This window comes from Rhinatrema bivittatum, chromosome 6, assembly GCF_901001135.1.
Source record: "Rhinatrema bivittatum chromosome 6, aRhiBiv1.1, whole genome shotgun sequence".
NCBI classification, from domain to species: domain Eukaryota; kingdom Metazoa; phylum Chordata; class Amphibia; order Gymnophiona; family Rhinatrematidae; genus Rhinatrema; species Rhinatrema bivittatum.
In genome coordinates, this window is record NC_042620.1 from 114,083,376 (window position 1) to 114,098,905 (window position 15,530).

The 15,530-nt window shown below is 47.8% G+C and overlaps 1 protein-coding gene across 2 annotated transcripts in view; it reads right to left on the reverse strand.

Annotated features, from left to right (window-relative positions):
- The window catches only part of LOC115093684 (dynein heavy chain 11, axonemal-like), a 586,171-nt gene that overhangs the window by 73,162 nt on the left and 497,479 nt on the right, over positions 1-15,530 (reverse strand). For both annotated transcript variants that reach the window (XM_029605802.1, XM_029605803.1), the window contains one exon: positions 6,179-6,406. In XM_029605802.1, the coding sequence (XP_029461662.1) occupies positions 6,179-6,406 (228 nt within the window). The remainder of the gene's footprint in view (positions 1-6,178; positions 6,407-15,530) is intronic.

The window sequence follows — 15,530 nt, forward strand, 5'->3', positions numbered from 1 at the left end:
GGAGGCACTTGTGTCTGCTGGCTACCTCGAATTGGTAGAAAGAATACTTTTTCCAGGGGTGGAGTCTGCTCGGGGGGAATTTCCAATACTTCGAAGAAGTATCTTTTAATTGTCATCCTGGGAATTTCTCCAGCCACCCTGGGAAAGTTAAGTAGCCTCAGATTCAAATGTCTCAATTTGTTCTCTATATTTTCAATTTTCCTATTCATACCATTACAGTCTTGTATGATCGTTGCCTGCACTTGTTTAATTTGATTAATCTCAGTCTCTATATTTTGAATTTTCCCATCAGTTTCTAATTTATATCCTTGAAAGTTCTTATTCAATGTTTCCATTTGTGAAGAAATAGTGTTTATTTTCCCTGAGGTAATCTCAAGAGCCTTTACTGTAGCAAGCGATAGATTCCATAATGAATCTAGAGTCACTACCCTCCGGTCTTTGCATGGCCAAAACCACTTCGGGGGGAAGAGGGCAAATCACAGACTGCTCACCTTCTCCATTAGTCTGGTCTCTTCCTCTCTCCAGAACTGAATCTCCGTAATGGCTCTCTCCGTTGTCCATGGAGGATTGCGCCGGTACTTCCATCGCCACCGCCCCCTCAGATCGGCTAGGCTGCTCACCCACTTCGGGGCTCAGCCCCAATCGCGGCGTTGAGGTTCCGCGCGCTGCCGGAGGCAGTCTATCATCCAGAGGACTTAGGGAAACTGCTTCCGAGGTCGGGTCACATTCCCCTTCCTGTGACCCGACAGCCGGACCTCCTAATTCCAATGTTACCGGTTTCTCGACGCATTGTTTGATAGTCCTCTGTCCGGAGGGAAGTGCAGGTATCGAGGGGTAATTCCTGGTTTTCCCCTTACGCTTTGGTGGCATATTATTGGAAATATTTCAATAAAAAGGAGAAAACGCCGGCACAGGTATGAACAGCGCGTCTGTCTATGGCGCCATCTTGACTCCACCGTCAGATATATTTTAAATCGTCAAAAATCGTTAAGAGTCGCGATACAATAGAAATTCCCCCGATTTACCGTGAAAAATCGTAAATCGGGGGAGGGCGGGGAAAACAGGCACACCAAAAAAAAACCCTAAACCCACCCCGACCCTATAAAATGAATCCCTTACCTTCCCCCACCCTCCCGAACCCCCCCCAAACTTTTTACGAGTACCTGGTGGTCCAGTGGGGGCGCGGGGACCGATCTCCCACTCTCAGTCCATCGGCGCCATTTTGGCTGCCACTCAAAAATGGCGCCGATGGCCTGATAAAAAAAAAAAACCCACCCGACCCTTTAAAAATGACCCCTTAGCTTCCCCCACCCTCCCGAGCCCCCCAAAACATACCTGGTGGTCTAGTGGTGGTCCCGGGAGCGATCTCCCGTTCTCAGGCTGTCGGCTGCCGCTCATAAAGATGGCGCCGATGACCCTTTGCCCTTACCAAATGACAGGGTATCTGTGCCATTGGCCGGCCCCTGTCACATGGTAGGAGCACTGGCTGGCCGGCGCCATCTTTAAAGATGGCCGCTACCATATTTAAAGATGGCCACCACCGTCGTAAAGATGGCCCCTCCCCCCTCTCCTCAGTCACTCTCTCCTCCCTCCCCTCATTCACTCCCCCTCTCTCAGCTCATTCACAACCCCTTCGGATGGCGCAGACGGAAGATCTCCGGGGGAGGTCCCTCCCTCCTTCGCGTGCACCGCTGCTACTGCTACTGTTCCTCGCCATTTTTGTTACAGGCAAGCTTTGACCGACGTGCTGCCCGCGCATGCGCGGTAGAGTTGCTCTCTACTGCGCATTTGCAGCATGTCGGTCAAGCTTCATTTATCTAGTAGATGAGACAGGGATGGGTGGGCCTTGAACTAGTAACTAGTTGCCTGGGAACCAGTACTCTTACCTTCTCTGATCAAGTAAGTGACCTTTGCAAACTCACAATTCAAACACTGGCAAAGAAATATCTTTTACTAGCTCAGAGAATCCAATCAATTTACCTTCTAACCAGACAATTCTAACACTAGCAAACAAATACTAACCTTAAAACTAGCAGACAATATAAACAGCCAGTAATGGTTTAACCCTCTGAGAATTTTTAAAAAAATGTTATCTTAAGATTTAAGGGCTTCTTCCTAGCAAGTGCAAACTTACCACTAGCAGATGAAGGTTCTGCTGTCAGCACAGCCTCTGGGCTCATTTATTAGTTTCTCTTTCCTCAGGATTGGTCAGCTTCACTGACAGTCAGTGAATGGACCAATCCCCAATGAAAAGTCAGCTTTGAATGGGGATTGGTCAGTGAAGCTGACCAATCCTGAAGAAAGTAAAGGAGTAGATTTTCAAAGGGTTGTGCGCGTAAGATACATGCGCAACTCCCGAAAAACTACCCCTGTCGCCCCCTGCGCAACGAGCCTATCTTGCATAGGCTCGGCGGCACGCGCAAGCCCCGGGACGCACGTAGGTCCTGGGGCTTCATAAAAGGGGCTGGAAGGGGGCGTGTCGGCAGTCTGGGGGCGTGCCCAGGGTCAGGGGGCAGTCTGGGGCGTGATGATTGTTCGGGGGCAGGCTGGGGGGTAGTCCCAAGTCCTCCGGCACAGCAGCCTGTGCCGGGGGATGGCGAGCCAGTGCGCACAAGTTACGCTGCCTCGGGCAGGCGTAACTTGTACAACAAAGGTAGGGGGGGATTTAGGTAGGGCTGGGGGTGGGTTAGATAGGGGAAGGGAGGGGAAGGTGGGGGGAGGCAGAAGGAAATTTCCCTCCGAGGCCGTTCTAATTTCGGAGCGGCCTCAGAGGGAACGGAGGCAGGCTGCTCTGCTCGGCGCGCGCAGGTTGCACAATTGTGCACCCCCCTGCGCGCGCCAACCCTGGATTTTATAACATGTGTATGGGAGCGCGCCCATGTTATAAAATTGGGCATAGATTTGTTCGCGCCGGGTTGTTCGAACAAATCTACGCCCACCCCTGGAATGCCTCCACACTGCCTTTATTTATTTAGGTAAGTTTTAGCCCCACCCCTGGAATGCCTCCACACACTGCCTTTATTTATCTGGGTAAGTTTTATCCCACCCCTGGAATGTCTCCACACTGCATTTATTTATCTGGGTAAGTTTTAGCCCTGCCCCTGGAATACCTCCATACTGCCTTTATTTATCTGGGTAAGTTTTATCCCAACCCTGGAATGTCTCCACACTGCATTTATTTATCTGGGTAAGTTTTAGCCCCACCCCTGGAATGCCTCCATACTGCCTTTATTTATCTGGGTAAGTTTTATCCCCGCCCCTGGAATGCTTCCACACTGCCTTTATTTATCTGGGTAAGTTTTAGCCACACACCTGGAATGCCTCTACACTGTCTTTATTTATCAGGATACATTTTAGCCCCGTCACAGAATGCCTCCACACTGCCTTTATCTGGGTAAGTTTTATCCCCACCCCTAGAATGCCTCCACACTGCATTTATTTATCTGGGTAAGTTTTATCCCCACCCCTGGAATGTCTCCATACTGCCTTTATTTATCTGGGTACGTTTTAGCCCCACCCCTGGAATGTCTCCACACTGCATTTATTTATCTGGGTAAGTTTTAGCCCCGCCCCTGGAAAGCCTCCATACTGCCTTTATTTATCAGGATACATTTTAGCCCCATCGCAGAATGCCTCCACACTGCCTTTATTTAACTGGGTAAATTTTATCCCCACCCCTAGAATGCCTCCACACTGCCTTTATCTGGGTAAGTTTTATCCCCATCCCTGGAATGCCTCCACACTGCATTTATTTTTCTGGGTAAGTTTTAGCCCTACCCCTGGAATGCCTCCATACTGCCTTTATCTGGGTACGTTTTAGCCCCACCCATGGAATGCTTCCACATTGCCTTTATTTATCTGGGTAAGTTTTAGCCCCACCCCTGGAATGCCTCCACACTGCCTTTATTTATCAGGATACATTTTAGCCCCATCGCAGAATGCCTCCACACTGCCTTTATTTAACTGGGTAAATTTTATCCCCACCCCTAGAATGCCTCCACACTGCCTTTATCTGGCTAAGTTTTATCCTCATCCCTGGAATGCCTCCACACTGCATTTATTTTTCTGGGTAAGTTTTAGCCCTACCCCTGGAATGCCTCCATACTGCCTTTATCTGGGTACGTTTTAGCCCCACCCATGGAATGCTTCCACATTGCCTTTATTTATCTGGGTAAGTTTTAGCCCCACCCCTGGAATGCCTCCACACTGCCTTTATTTATCAGGATACATTTTAGCCCCATCGCAGAATGCCTCCACACTGCCTTTATTTAACTGGGTAAATTTTATCCCCACCCCTAGAATGCCTCCACACTGCCTTTATCTGGCTAGTTTTATCCTCATCCCTGGAATGCCTCCACACTGCATTTATTTTTCTGGGTAAGTTTTAGCCCTACCCCTGGAATGCCTCCATACTGCCTTTATCTGGGTACGTTTTAGCCCCACCCCTGGAATGCCTCCACACTGCCTTTATTTATCAGGATACATTTTAGCCCCATTGCAGAATGCCTTCACACTGCCTTTATTTAACTGGGTAAATTTTATCCCCACCCCTAGAATGCTTCCACACTGCCTTTATTTATCTGGGTAAGTTTTAGCCCCGCCCCTGGAATGCCTCCACACTGCCTTTATTTATCTGGGTAAGTTTTAGCCCCGCCCCTGGAATGCCTCCACACTGCCTTTATTTATCTGGGTAAGTTTTAGCCGTGTAATGATTTACCCAGCTAAAACTTAGCTGGTAATTGAGGAGCGGATATTTAAAACTCAAGGTTTGTCTGGCTAAGTCTTGGTCTTAGTTGAATAAACCCTTTTGAATATTGACATCTCTATTTTTAAATAATTTTAATTTATTTTCATTCAAAATCTCATTTTAAAGGATAGCCTAGTGACTGAGCACTGAAATGTGCAGGGATTTTAAAATTCTTCCAGAACTTACTCACCATATACTCCTATCTCATGCCCCCTACCCCCAAAAATTCAATGAGAGCTGGTAGAAGTACAGAGTGAGTGTATATCCTTCTATTCTACCCTGGTGCATTTTTCTCATGCTTTGCCTCCAGTCCACACTTCCTCCTCTCACCCCATCATGTTATCTTGTATTCAAGGCTCTGCTCAGGTGTAATCTTCTCTCTCCTTCTTAAGTTCCCCTACCACTCCAGCCCTCTCTCTCCCCTCATCTATCACTCTCCCCTTCACCCCTACCCCCACCACAACTGTCACCCCATCACCTTTTATCTATTTCAGTCTCCTCCAAAACCTGAATGGGGGCTGAAAATGCCTCCTACTTCCCCTGCCTCCTATTCCCTCCCCCCCAGATGTAGTCATTGCTATCATTCTCCACTCACTCCCACAGCCCTCTCACTCTCCTCCCCCATCCCCATCTCTCTCTTTTCCTCTCTTTCCACGCCTCTCAGTGGTTTCACTTTCCTCCCAGACCCAGATGAGGACTAAAGACATCCCCTTCCCTCCCTCCAAAGCCTTGATTAGAGCCAAAGATGTTGCCTCCTGCTCCTGATGCCACTACTTCCTCCTTCTGGGTCCGAATTGGCTTCTGCTTTTGATCTCTTCCTAGGTTCCGCTTGGGGGACAAAGATGCTACAGCTGTTTCTTCCTGTCAAACCTTGAGTGGGGCAAAGATTCCATCACTGCTTTCTCCTTCTGGGCCTGGATTGGGTCAAAGATGCCACCAGCTGCTCCTCTCTGACCACCAGCTGGAGAATATTCACTCACCCCCAGGGCAGGTGGGCAACTGGATCTTCAAAACTATGGCCATGTGGAGAATATGGATTTGATTTCTTGGTCAGATATTCTGCTCCTCAGGATGACTGGGGCTAAGGATGCTGAAGAAGGCAACATTCATGGTCTCAGATATCCTACAATGGTGATGCATAATGGCCAGACTTGGGTGTCCACATTTGCTGGGTTCCAGTAGAAGACGTTTGTGGCCTCTGACTAAAGATTGTTGCTGCAATGGCTGGGCTGAGTAATGTGTGTGTGTGTGTGTGTGTGGTAGGGGATGAGGGGGCGCAAACCCCAGGAAATTGTGAATGAAGGCTCATGGTGCTGTAGGACAGCAGAGTCCAGTTCCAAATGATCTAGAAGCCTAAAGAAACAGAAAGAAAATGGAAAGCCACAAAAACCCCCAAAAACCTCATCTACTTTATATGATGTTTTTACTCACCTGGTCAAAGTTGTCCAGAGCAGCATGCAGATTAGCTAGCATTCCAGTTGGTGGCTCATTGGTAATTTTAATTGAATTTTCCAGGATTCCTTGAGGAATGATTTGTTCTTTAGGAGTCAGGGATGACTCTGCGCTCATAAACACACGATAGTCTGGGTGACTTTCTTCACTGTACTTTTGCAGTAAATTCTCCAACATGCCAAGCCATTTGGCTACAAGATGAATATTCTAAAAAGAAAATTGATTTCCTTGTTAGCAACAAAATTTGCTGTTGATTTTAAATATGACACATTGCTAGGACTGCAATGTTGTGGAAACGCTCTTCACAGGCTCTGGGTGGGGTGGGTGGGGAGAGGAGGGACTCTCAGCCATTCCTCAATGGTGACACATATTGGCTGTAGCCTGGGTCTGTGCCCGCCACTCCAACCAAGGACTGCCACTGCAAAGGCTGAGCTAGATGGAGAGAGGGGGAGAAAGCTAGAAGAAAATCCCTGGGTAATTGCAAATGAAAGGTCTATGATCTAATAACCCAACAGAACACAAGTCCAATTGAGCTGAAAGCCTCAAAGAAATAAAGAAAGCTTCAGAGTCAAAAATACGATATTAAACTAAGCTCAAGGTAAAGAAGCAGTGTGATACAGAACAGCATCTAAAAACTTCACATGCATCCTTTAACCACAATATGTCATGTTGTACAGTAATACCTACGATCCCTTTTTGTCGTTGGATATGACTAGTGAAAATAATTTTACCTGTTCAGTTATTTAACGAAACATATTTGCAATAGATTTAAAGTTTATAATAAATGCCATGGTAGCTGCTTGGATTATTGCAGATTCTGGAGGTGAGATGGGAGGGGGTGGGGGGTAGCAGGGGCGGAAGGGGAGGACATGGGTGTTGGAACTTGTATACTCATTTGCCTGGAATGGTGATGAACCAAAAAGGAAGACAACAAAAAGTGACTTGGACAATAACACAGTTAATAACAGCAGATAAAGACAAAAAAGTCCCGTCTAGTCTGCCCAGCAGTGCTTTTATGCACATCTACCAGAAGTAGATCAAATTCCAATATGGAACCCAAACCCCAATCCCCTTTAGGGTTTCAGCTGCTGCTCTGTGCAGGTTACTCCATGCCATCCAGGAAGCACAATGCAGCAATATCATTGCTGCCTTGGGCTGGAGCCGTATCACTGCTTCCTTGGGATAGGGAGCAATAACCAGGCAGCCCCGACACCCTGGGTTCTATCCCACCCCTGTCCAGCTGGGTTGGCCACCCCGCAATTGCACACAGACACAATGAAAAGCCTCAATCCTAACTGGAATGCAAAGTGGCCGCAGCCGTTTATTAGATGACCCTAACAGGGAAATCTAAATTTGGAGCCGAGTCCTATTATTAACCGCAGGGGAAATACCGACGACTCCGCCCCTTCTGCCCTAGCAGAATCTGAAGGGGATGGGGGTGGATCATTCTTCCTGCGAGCCCCCCGTCCAGTTGTGGAGCACTGCTGCCAGAGGGACCCCTTCAGGCCACCACGCAGCAGGCCCCTCCGGGGCCCCTTTCAGATATGCCAGACCACCAAAATCGTCAGGGTCCGTTCCCCATGCTCGATAATAATATACGTCCTCGATGGCCAATCGCCAAGAGGTGGCCCCTAGGCCCCTCTCATCTTTATCACCACCTCCCTGCCTCATATGCAGCACTCATCCTTACTTTAATCTTCCAGGACTCAGTCGCCACCACTGCGACAGGTTAACAACGAGCTATCATGGTTGCTAGCACTTGGAACTAACTAACATAGAGGAGTGGGTTGGGAGGGGAAAATGTGCCACACCACACCAAGGAAGAAGAGTTCAGGCGAGAGGGAGCCAGCAGGTTTTAAATCACCCTCCGGCCCTTCCCCACGGCCAATATCATTGAGTCGCTTCCCCAACCAATCATGTGGCCTGGCGTCAGGGCGCATTTTCCTGATGTCACCGCGCCTGATGCCGGACCAACCCGGGGACACGACATCACTAGCACTGCCACCCCCCCCCCCCCCCCAAAGTCCCAGGAAGCTGGCATCACACAGTGCTGATCACACGTGGCCGGCACCATTGCTGGCCGCCGCCGAAGGAAGAAGAGGAGGGAGTCGAAGGGATCCCCCCCCTCCATGCTTGTGGGTAGGATTGTTGGCACAGTAGAGGCGACACCCCCAGGGATGCAGCGGGCACTCAGTTATTCGTGGCGCCCACACATCCGTGCTGGGGACGCCTTCCATTATCCTACAAGGGCTCCAGCTTCAATGGCTGGCAGCTGGAATATATCCTTAACAATATGGACCAGGATAGCTGAGCAGACTAGATGGGCTAGTTGATCTTTTTCTACCATTATCTACTACAGGGGAAGGCAACTGGATATCTACAATGAATATGCATGAGACATATTTGTGTACAATAGAGACAGTGCATACAGATCTACCTCAAGCATATTCATTGTGGATATCCTGTAAACCAGACCTATTTATGGCACTCCAGGACCGAAGTTGCTGCCCCTGATTTACTATAAAGTAATACTTTATTCAGCACACATTACTTAATAAAAAAACGTTTACATATTCATAGTATGAATACTGACTTGTGATCAATACTGAGTGTTATACAATTGAAACATATTAGCATATGCATCAATTGTGAATGTGCAAAATAATCTATTATTTTGATAACATTTTCATTGTTGTCTTATTTAACTACAAGCCGTAAAGCCCGTTAAAACGGGCTACATCCCTCTGTCTCTCACCTCCCCCTCATTCTCTCTCCCCTCACTCTTCACCACCCCCCTCCCCCACCCACTCCTCTCCACCCTCCCTCTCCTCTCACTCAGTCCCCCCTCTCCCTCACTCCCTCCCTCCCACTCACTCAGTCCCCCTCTCCCTCCCTTCACCCACCTCCATTTCCTCCCGGCGCCGTAAGCGCGACTTCCCGCAACCCTCACCCGGCTCCATTAACTCCTCCCGCTCCTGCCGGCAGATCTCGGGGGGGGTCACTCCCGCGCGCGCGGCAGTGACCCCCCCCCGAGATCTGCCGGCAGATCTCGGTGGGGGGGCGCGGGAGTGACACCCCCCCCCGAGATCTGCCGGCAGATCTCGGTGGGGGGGGCGCGGGAGTGACACCCCCCCCCGAGATCTGCCGGCAGATCTGGGGAGGAGAAGCAGCGGCACCGCGCGCGCGCGCGCGGCGCCGCTGCTTCTCCTCCCGCTCCTGCGGCCCCACCGCCATTTTTTTTTCTGATCGACACCCTTGCCCGCACATGCGCAGTAGAGCTGCGCTCTACTGCGCATTTGCGGGCCGTCGGTCACAGGCCATTTATAAGGTAGATGCATTTTGCCAAAACTATTGCATAATTTTGAAGAGCTTCAAAATTGTCCCTAGGGACAATGCCCAAAGAAATCTTTTCAACAGATTTTTCTGTGCTATGACTGACCATGGACTCACATCCCAAAGGATTCTGGGATACCTGTTCATAATGAACAAAGAAAACATGTTTATGCTGCCTAACAGACAGACACAGTGCCAGTTAAGTCTCATCTAAGTCTAACAACACAGCCTATCAAAGACTGCATCCTTATCAATCTATGTCTTTTTCAACTGCGTGTTGTGTCTATCTGACCAGAAGTTGCACCAGCTCATTTGAAGAAAAAAAAACAAAAAACAACTTATGTGGATTGGATCAATCACTCTGTTCATCTCATAGCCCATTAATTTGCATTAATGAAACTGAAAAATGCAAATTGAGGCCTTTAAAAAAGGTGAGAACAAAGACATCAAGGACTAACAGGCATTACTACACATCACTGGATCCCAATCACTGTTCTTCAGCCCTTCTCTGATGGTTGGCTGATTTTCTCTTAAAGACAGAAACCTGACTTTGCCCTGGCTGCAGTAAAAGTTCCTGGACTCTTGCTGCTTGCAGCTCTTTACCAGGATAAAGCATTCCTGAGACTAACTGCATTTGTAAAGTTTGGGCTGGGAATGGGTTAGACTGTCTTATTTTGCAACGTGCAAGTTAATTTGATTCACTAATGACTTATTCTTTTTATAAAGCACCTGAAAGTATATTTTTCTTATGTGAGGCAATCATTACGACATCTATATTCAGTCATGGTACAGATAGCAAAGTTAGCCAGATAAAATTATCTGGCTAACTTTGGAGGTAAATTCAATAGTGCAGCTGCACTATTGAATAAAGCTGGCTATCTTAAAGTTGGCCAGCTAACTATAGCAAACTAACTTTAGGACAGGTCGTTGGCCTTACCAAACTTTGGCCTAGATTCATCAAAATGCTGTAAATATATCAGAAATAGTGCCCACTATAAAAAAAAAGGGCAATTTAGGCTAATTTCCTATCTTTGGCATCACGTAGGCAATTACTGCTATAAGTGCTATGCTATCGCATCTCGCAATGCATCAGCGTGTCACTTTACGCGGCACGCATTGATTTATGTGTGGCAAATTATTTTTTCTGTTTATATATCCCGGCTTCCTGCAGCTGCCTCTTTAAGAGTGTGTCTAGGCATTGGTCAGAGAAGAGGAGGTGAGTTGGTGGTTTAGTTAGTTGGTTGGCGTAGGAGATTAGAGATATCTAAGTGCGTTGTCCTGTTCTTTTCCGTTCTCATCTGTTTCGCTTTACCTTTGTCTCTTGCCTTTATCTGTGTGTGAAAGTTTTTGTCAGTTTGTCACGTTTGTCTGTCTGTCTTTTTGTGTGGAAGAGTTAGCAAGTGTGGTGGTGGTGGTGGTAAGGAGGAGTGGAGAGGATGGAGAGTGAGAGGCAGTGGGAGAGAGGAGAGGAGAGGCGTGAGGAGAGGAGGGGAAGGAGGGAGGAGAGGAGGAGGGAGGATGAGGGAAGGAGTGCTAGGGAAAGGAGGAGGAGAGGAGTAGGGACAGGAGACATAGGGAGGGGGGAAGGGATAAGAAGGAGGCAGGAGGGAGAAGGGGATAGGCAGGCGAGACCATTGGGAGGAAGACTACAAGCTAGGGATAGACAGAGAGGGCAGAGAGGCTCACATACATTGAGATGCAAAGTGTGCCTCTGATGCCAAATGGTAAATGGTTACTTCTTGCCATTGGTACTTATGTCTTCTTCTTTGTTTCCAGAGCTCTCGCCCATGAAGCTCCCAGTCCCAGCCATCAAACTCCACGAACCAGCAGTCAAGCCCCAGGCACCAGCAGCACACCAGCACTTTTCCGGGGCTCAGACACAGTTCAGCGAGGAGAAGGAGGCAGAGGAGGAGCAGCAACAACATTCTCAGCAGCTCATGCTGATGCTGGAAGCCCTCAGGACAGCCAGCCCTCTCTATGTTACCCTAAATATCTCTGGCTTAATGGAGGAAACAAGCATGCAGTGGAAGCCAGTTGAGGCAGCACAACCTCAGGCGAGCACACCACAGCGCCAGCATGAGGCAGTAGGCACTCAGCAGGAGCAGGCCATTAGCCCCCTCATCCACTGTTGGAGGCCCACATTTCTGCTTGTGCTACAACCAGCACAGCCCCAACACCAACACCAACACAGGTGTCAATGCATAAGCAGCTGCACAGGCTTGAAAGGAAGTACGGGGTACACCTCCACCAGGTACGGGCTGAGCTAGTGTGATTCAGGAAGGCTGTGAATAGTCACATCCAGGCCCTGAAGGATCAGACTGCAGCACACACGCAGGCGCTAACCATGGTGGCAACATCATTTATTAATATGACCAGCATCCCTACTCAGATTCTGCAAAGGATGCTGAAGCCTCCACCTGTGTCTTCCCCTGCATCCCAGGACTCCATGCTCCACAGCAGTCCCCAGCCCAAGAGATGCCCAAGGAGTAGGCCTCCCAAAGATATACCCTCGCCAAGTGGCAGGTCATGCTATTGCAAAGGGCCATGATGCAGCAGAGGTGGGAGCATAGTATGCTAACTAAAGACTTGTCCAAACAAGTTTGGCTGGGCCTCTCTACAGAGTTCCTGTGCCAGCTAGATGGAAGAAGCCTGCTGGGTCCATCCTGACTAGATGGAAGAAGCCTGCTGGGCCCATCCTGACTAGATGGAAGAAGCCTGCTGGGCCCATCCTGACTACAGAGTTCCTGTGTGGCTGGATGGAAGAAGCCTGCTGGGCCCATCCTGACTACAGAGTTCCTGTGTGGCTAGATGGAAGAAGCCTGCTGGGCCCATCCTGACTAGATGGAAGAAGCCTGCTGGGCCTATCCTGACTACAGAGTTCCTGTGTGGCTGGATGGAAGAAGCCTGCTGGGCCCATCCTGACTACAGAGTTCCTGTGTGGCTGGATGGAAGAAGCCTGCTGGGCCCATCCTGACTACAGAGTTCCTGTGTGGCTAGATGGAAGAAGCCTGCTGGGACTGTCCTGACTAAAGAACTCCTGTGCCAGCTTGTTGATGGGTATGGTCTACTGTCTGTCAGTGTTGTTCTGCTGCCTACTTCTAATGCCCTCCTTGATGCGGCCTCCAGTCATGGTCCAGCTGCTGTCTCTTCTCATCATATCTCATCACCTGCTCCTGATGCTGGGGTATCTCATCTCATCTCCTCTCATCCTGCTGCTGCCTCCATGCTTGTGTCTCATCTTATCTCTTGACATCCTGCTGCTGCTTCAATGCTGGTGTCTCATCTCATCTCAACCTGCTCCTGCCTCCATGTTGCTGTATCTTCTGCTGGGGCTCCTATCTCCATGCTGCACTCTCCAGTCCTGATTTTCAGCCTCCATGCTGTGCTCTCCAGTCCTGGCCCTGCTGTCTGCTACTTTGGCTTTACTTCCATGGCCCTTAGGAGTGCACTCTTTCAACATGGACTGCCTGGGGCCTTCACTTGAACTCTGCTGCCTTGGCCCTTAGGCTGTCCCCCTTTGAGTGCACTCTTAAACATGGACTGATGGGGCTTTTTTCTTGTCATCACATAGTTGTGCTGCTATCAGCTCTAACCTTAGAGCTGTACTATAGCTATTGGGGTGCCACGTCCGCTTTCTCAGTTCTTTGCTGTAATCATATTTGTGCAAAAGGATATGATGGTAAGACATGCATGATTTGGAACAACGTATGTACAGGTCTGCACTCAATGTGCTGTTCATTTCAGTTTCAATGTCATGTACTATTTTATATCTTGTCCTTGCAGAATGTGATTTCCAAAGATGTTGACTTGATTTTAATTTGTTGATGACATTTGTTCTGTAATAAAGTAGTCACAGATTTGAAACCACACTTTCTGGTTGTCTGTTTTCACTGTGTGATTTGTGTCTTAAGGGTGCAGTAGGTCAAAGATTTGGGATCCCCAGACCTTGCATGCTAGAATGTCATTGGCTATTCCATATGGCCTAGGGCATACAATCCAAACCTCACGGTATGCTATCAAAGAAAATAGTAAGAGCTAAACAGGAAGCTCCTTACTGTGGAGTTTTACAATGGGCTCCAGTTGCCTTCTCCAGAGAGCAAACTTTTAGCTAACTCTTGGGTACATGGGTATGTATGTGAGATATGCACTAGTTAGCTAGTGTTCATCTCCATATACAGTCCAGTGGAATAGGTGTAGAAGTGCTTGGCTAAATGTGCAGTAGCTATGTCTTCACTTTGTTGGGGACTAATAGGTGGTATAGCTATGCAATGATCATAGTGTAGCTCTAACAAACCATTGGCCTCTTCCATTGGGAAGATATCTCACCTCTGACCAAACAATGGGCCTTCTCTCTGGCAGTGAATGCTATCTTCACATAAGTCTTTAGTCAGAGGGCTACTTGAAAAGTACATAAAGCCCTAGGTGGGATTCATCTCTAGGAAGCATAAATGTGCAGCTGCAGGTTCCAGGGCCAGAGAGTATATAATGTACATATAAAGCTTATATGGTGTTCAGGGGAAGGTACACTAATCACCGCACATGACTTAACATTGAGCTCCTTACTTGTGTCCTCATTCCACTTAAAAGGCTATCTGAGACTGAACCCTTTTAAGTTTCTTACTAAACAAAATATCTTATACTTGCAGCATACTCTAACATCATGTCAGCAGCTGTGTGCCAATTGAGGAGGAGTAAGAATCCCTACAGCCCAAGAGTAGATAGCTATGAGATTTGCTATTACTTGGGACCAGCCAGACTTCCACAGACTGGCTACCACCCCTGACCTGGCCTGGCTTGTAGATCTGTATTATACCTGTTCACTAAGGATGATCCTTTTAGATAGCCTAGTATGTTCAGCAGTGCACTTGCACTGCTAAATATCCAGGTCAAGTTGGCTAGATAAATTTATACAGCTAACTTTGCTGGCCATCCAGTGGCAGAAAATGGACCCCTATAAATCAGTAGTGAACTTGTAGGTAAAATTCTATATGTTTTTTGAGCTGTTTAATCTTCAGAATATACCCAAATTTTATCAGATTTAATTAACTTTTATTGCATCTATAAAGGTATTCGCAATGGCGATCAGGACTTCTATTGACACGTTACACATTTAGAGGTACATATTCAAATGTATTTAGCCAGCTAACTCAGAAGTTAGCCAGCTAAATGAATATTTAGACACTTATCCAGCTAAATTCTACCTGGCTAATAAAATAGCCGGCTAAGGGCCTGATTCATCAAGGCATTTTCCCAAGACACAGAATGGGAGAAATTCCTTAGTGAATCAGGCCCTAAATTAGAGGCGGGGGGAGGGGGGGGGAGCACTGAATTAGCCAGCTAACTCCAATATTCAGAGTTAGCCAGATAACTTAGCTGGCTGATAGAGTCATTCATCAAAATGCGTTAGGGCCCTAACGCGTGTTAAATGGGTTCTAACACGCATTGAGCATGTGATAAATAGTACAATGCAAGCTAGCATGCAAATTTTAATTTTAGTAAGCAAGTGGGAGGAGTTAATTCAAATTAAGGTGTCCTACTGCATTTCGTAATAGATTATCGCACACTAACGTGTGATTTAATGTCAGCAATAACTACATCTTTTTTTTTTTTTTTGCATTACAAGGGAAAAAAAGTTTTTATCATGCGCCTGCGGCTGTTATTGCAGTTTGCAGCTATTATTGCACATGATAAAATGAGGCCTTCTATCAGACACAGCTACCACACCCTTCTGGGCCAATAAAAACACCATTTCTTACCTGGCCTATCTTCCTAAATCTATTATGTTTGTGGCAAGTTAACTTGTTGGGGAATACTCAATGCTTTAGGATGCTCTCCGCAGACAACAACAAGAACAACAACCACAAGAATAGGCAAGGGAAGTTCCAAGCCCTCCTAAGGAAGTCTCTGCATCTGAGTCGGAGCCACTGGCCCCACTGCGAGAGGATCGGGGCCCATGCCAGCACTTGGCACCCAGGCGGGTATGGCAGTGGAGATACAG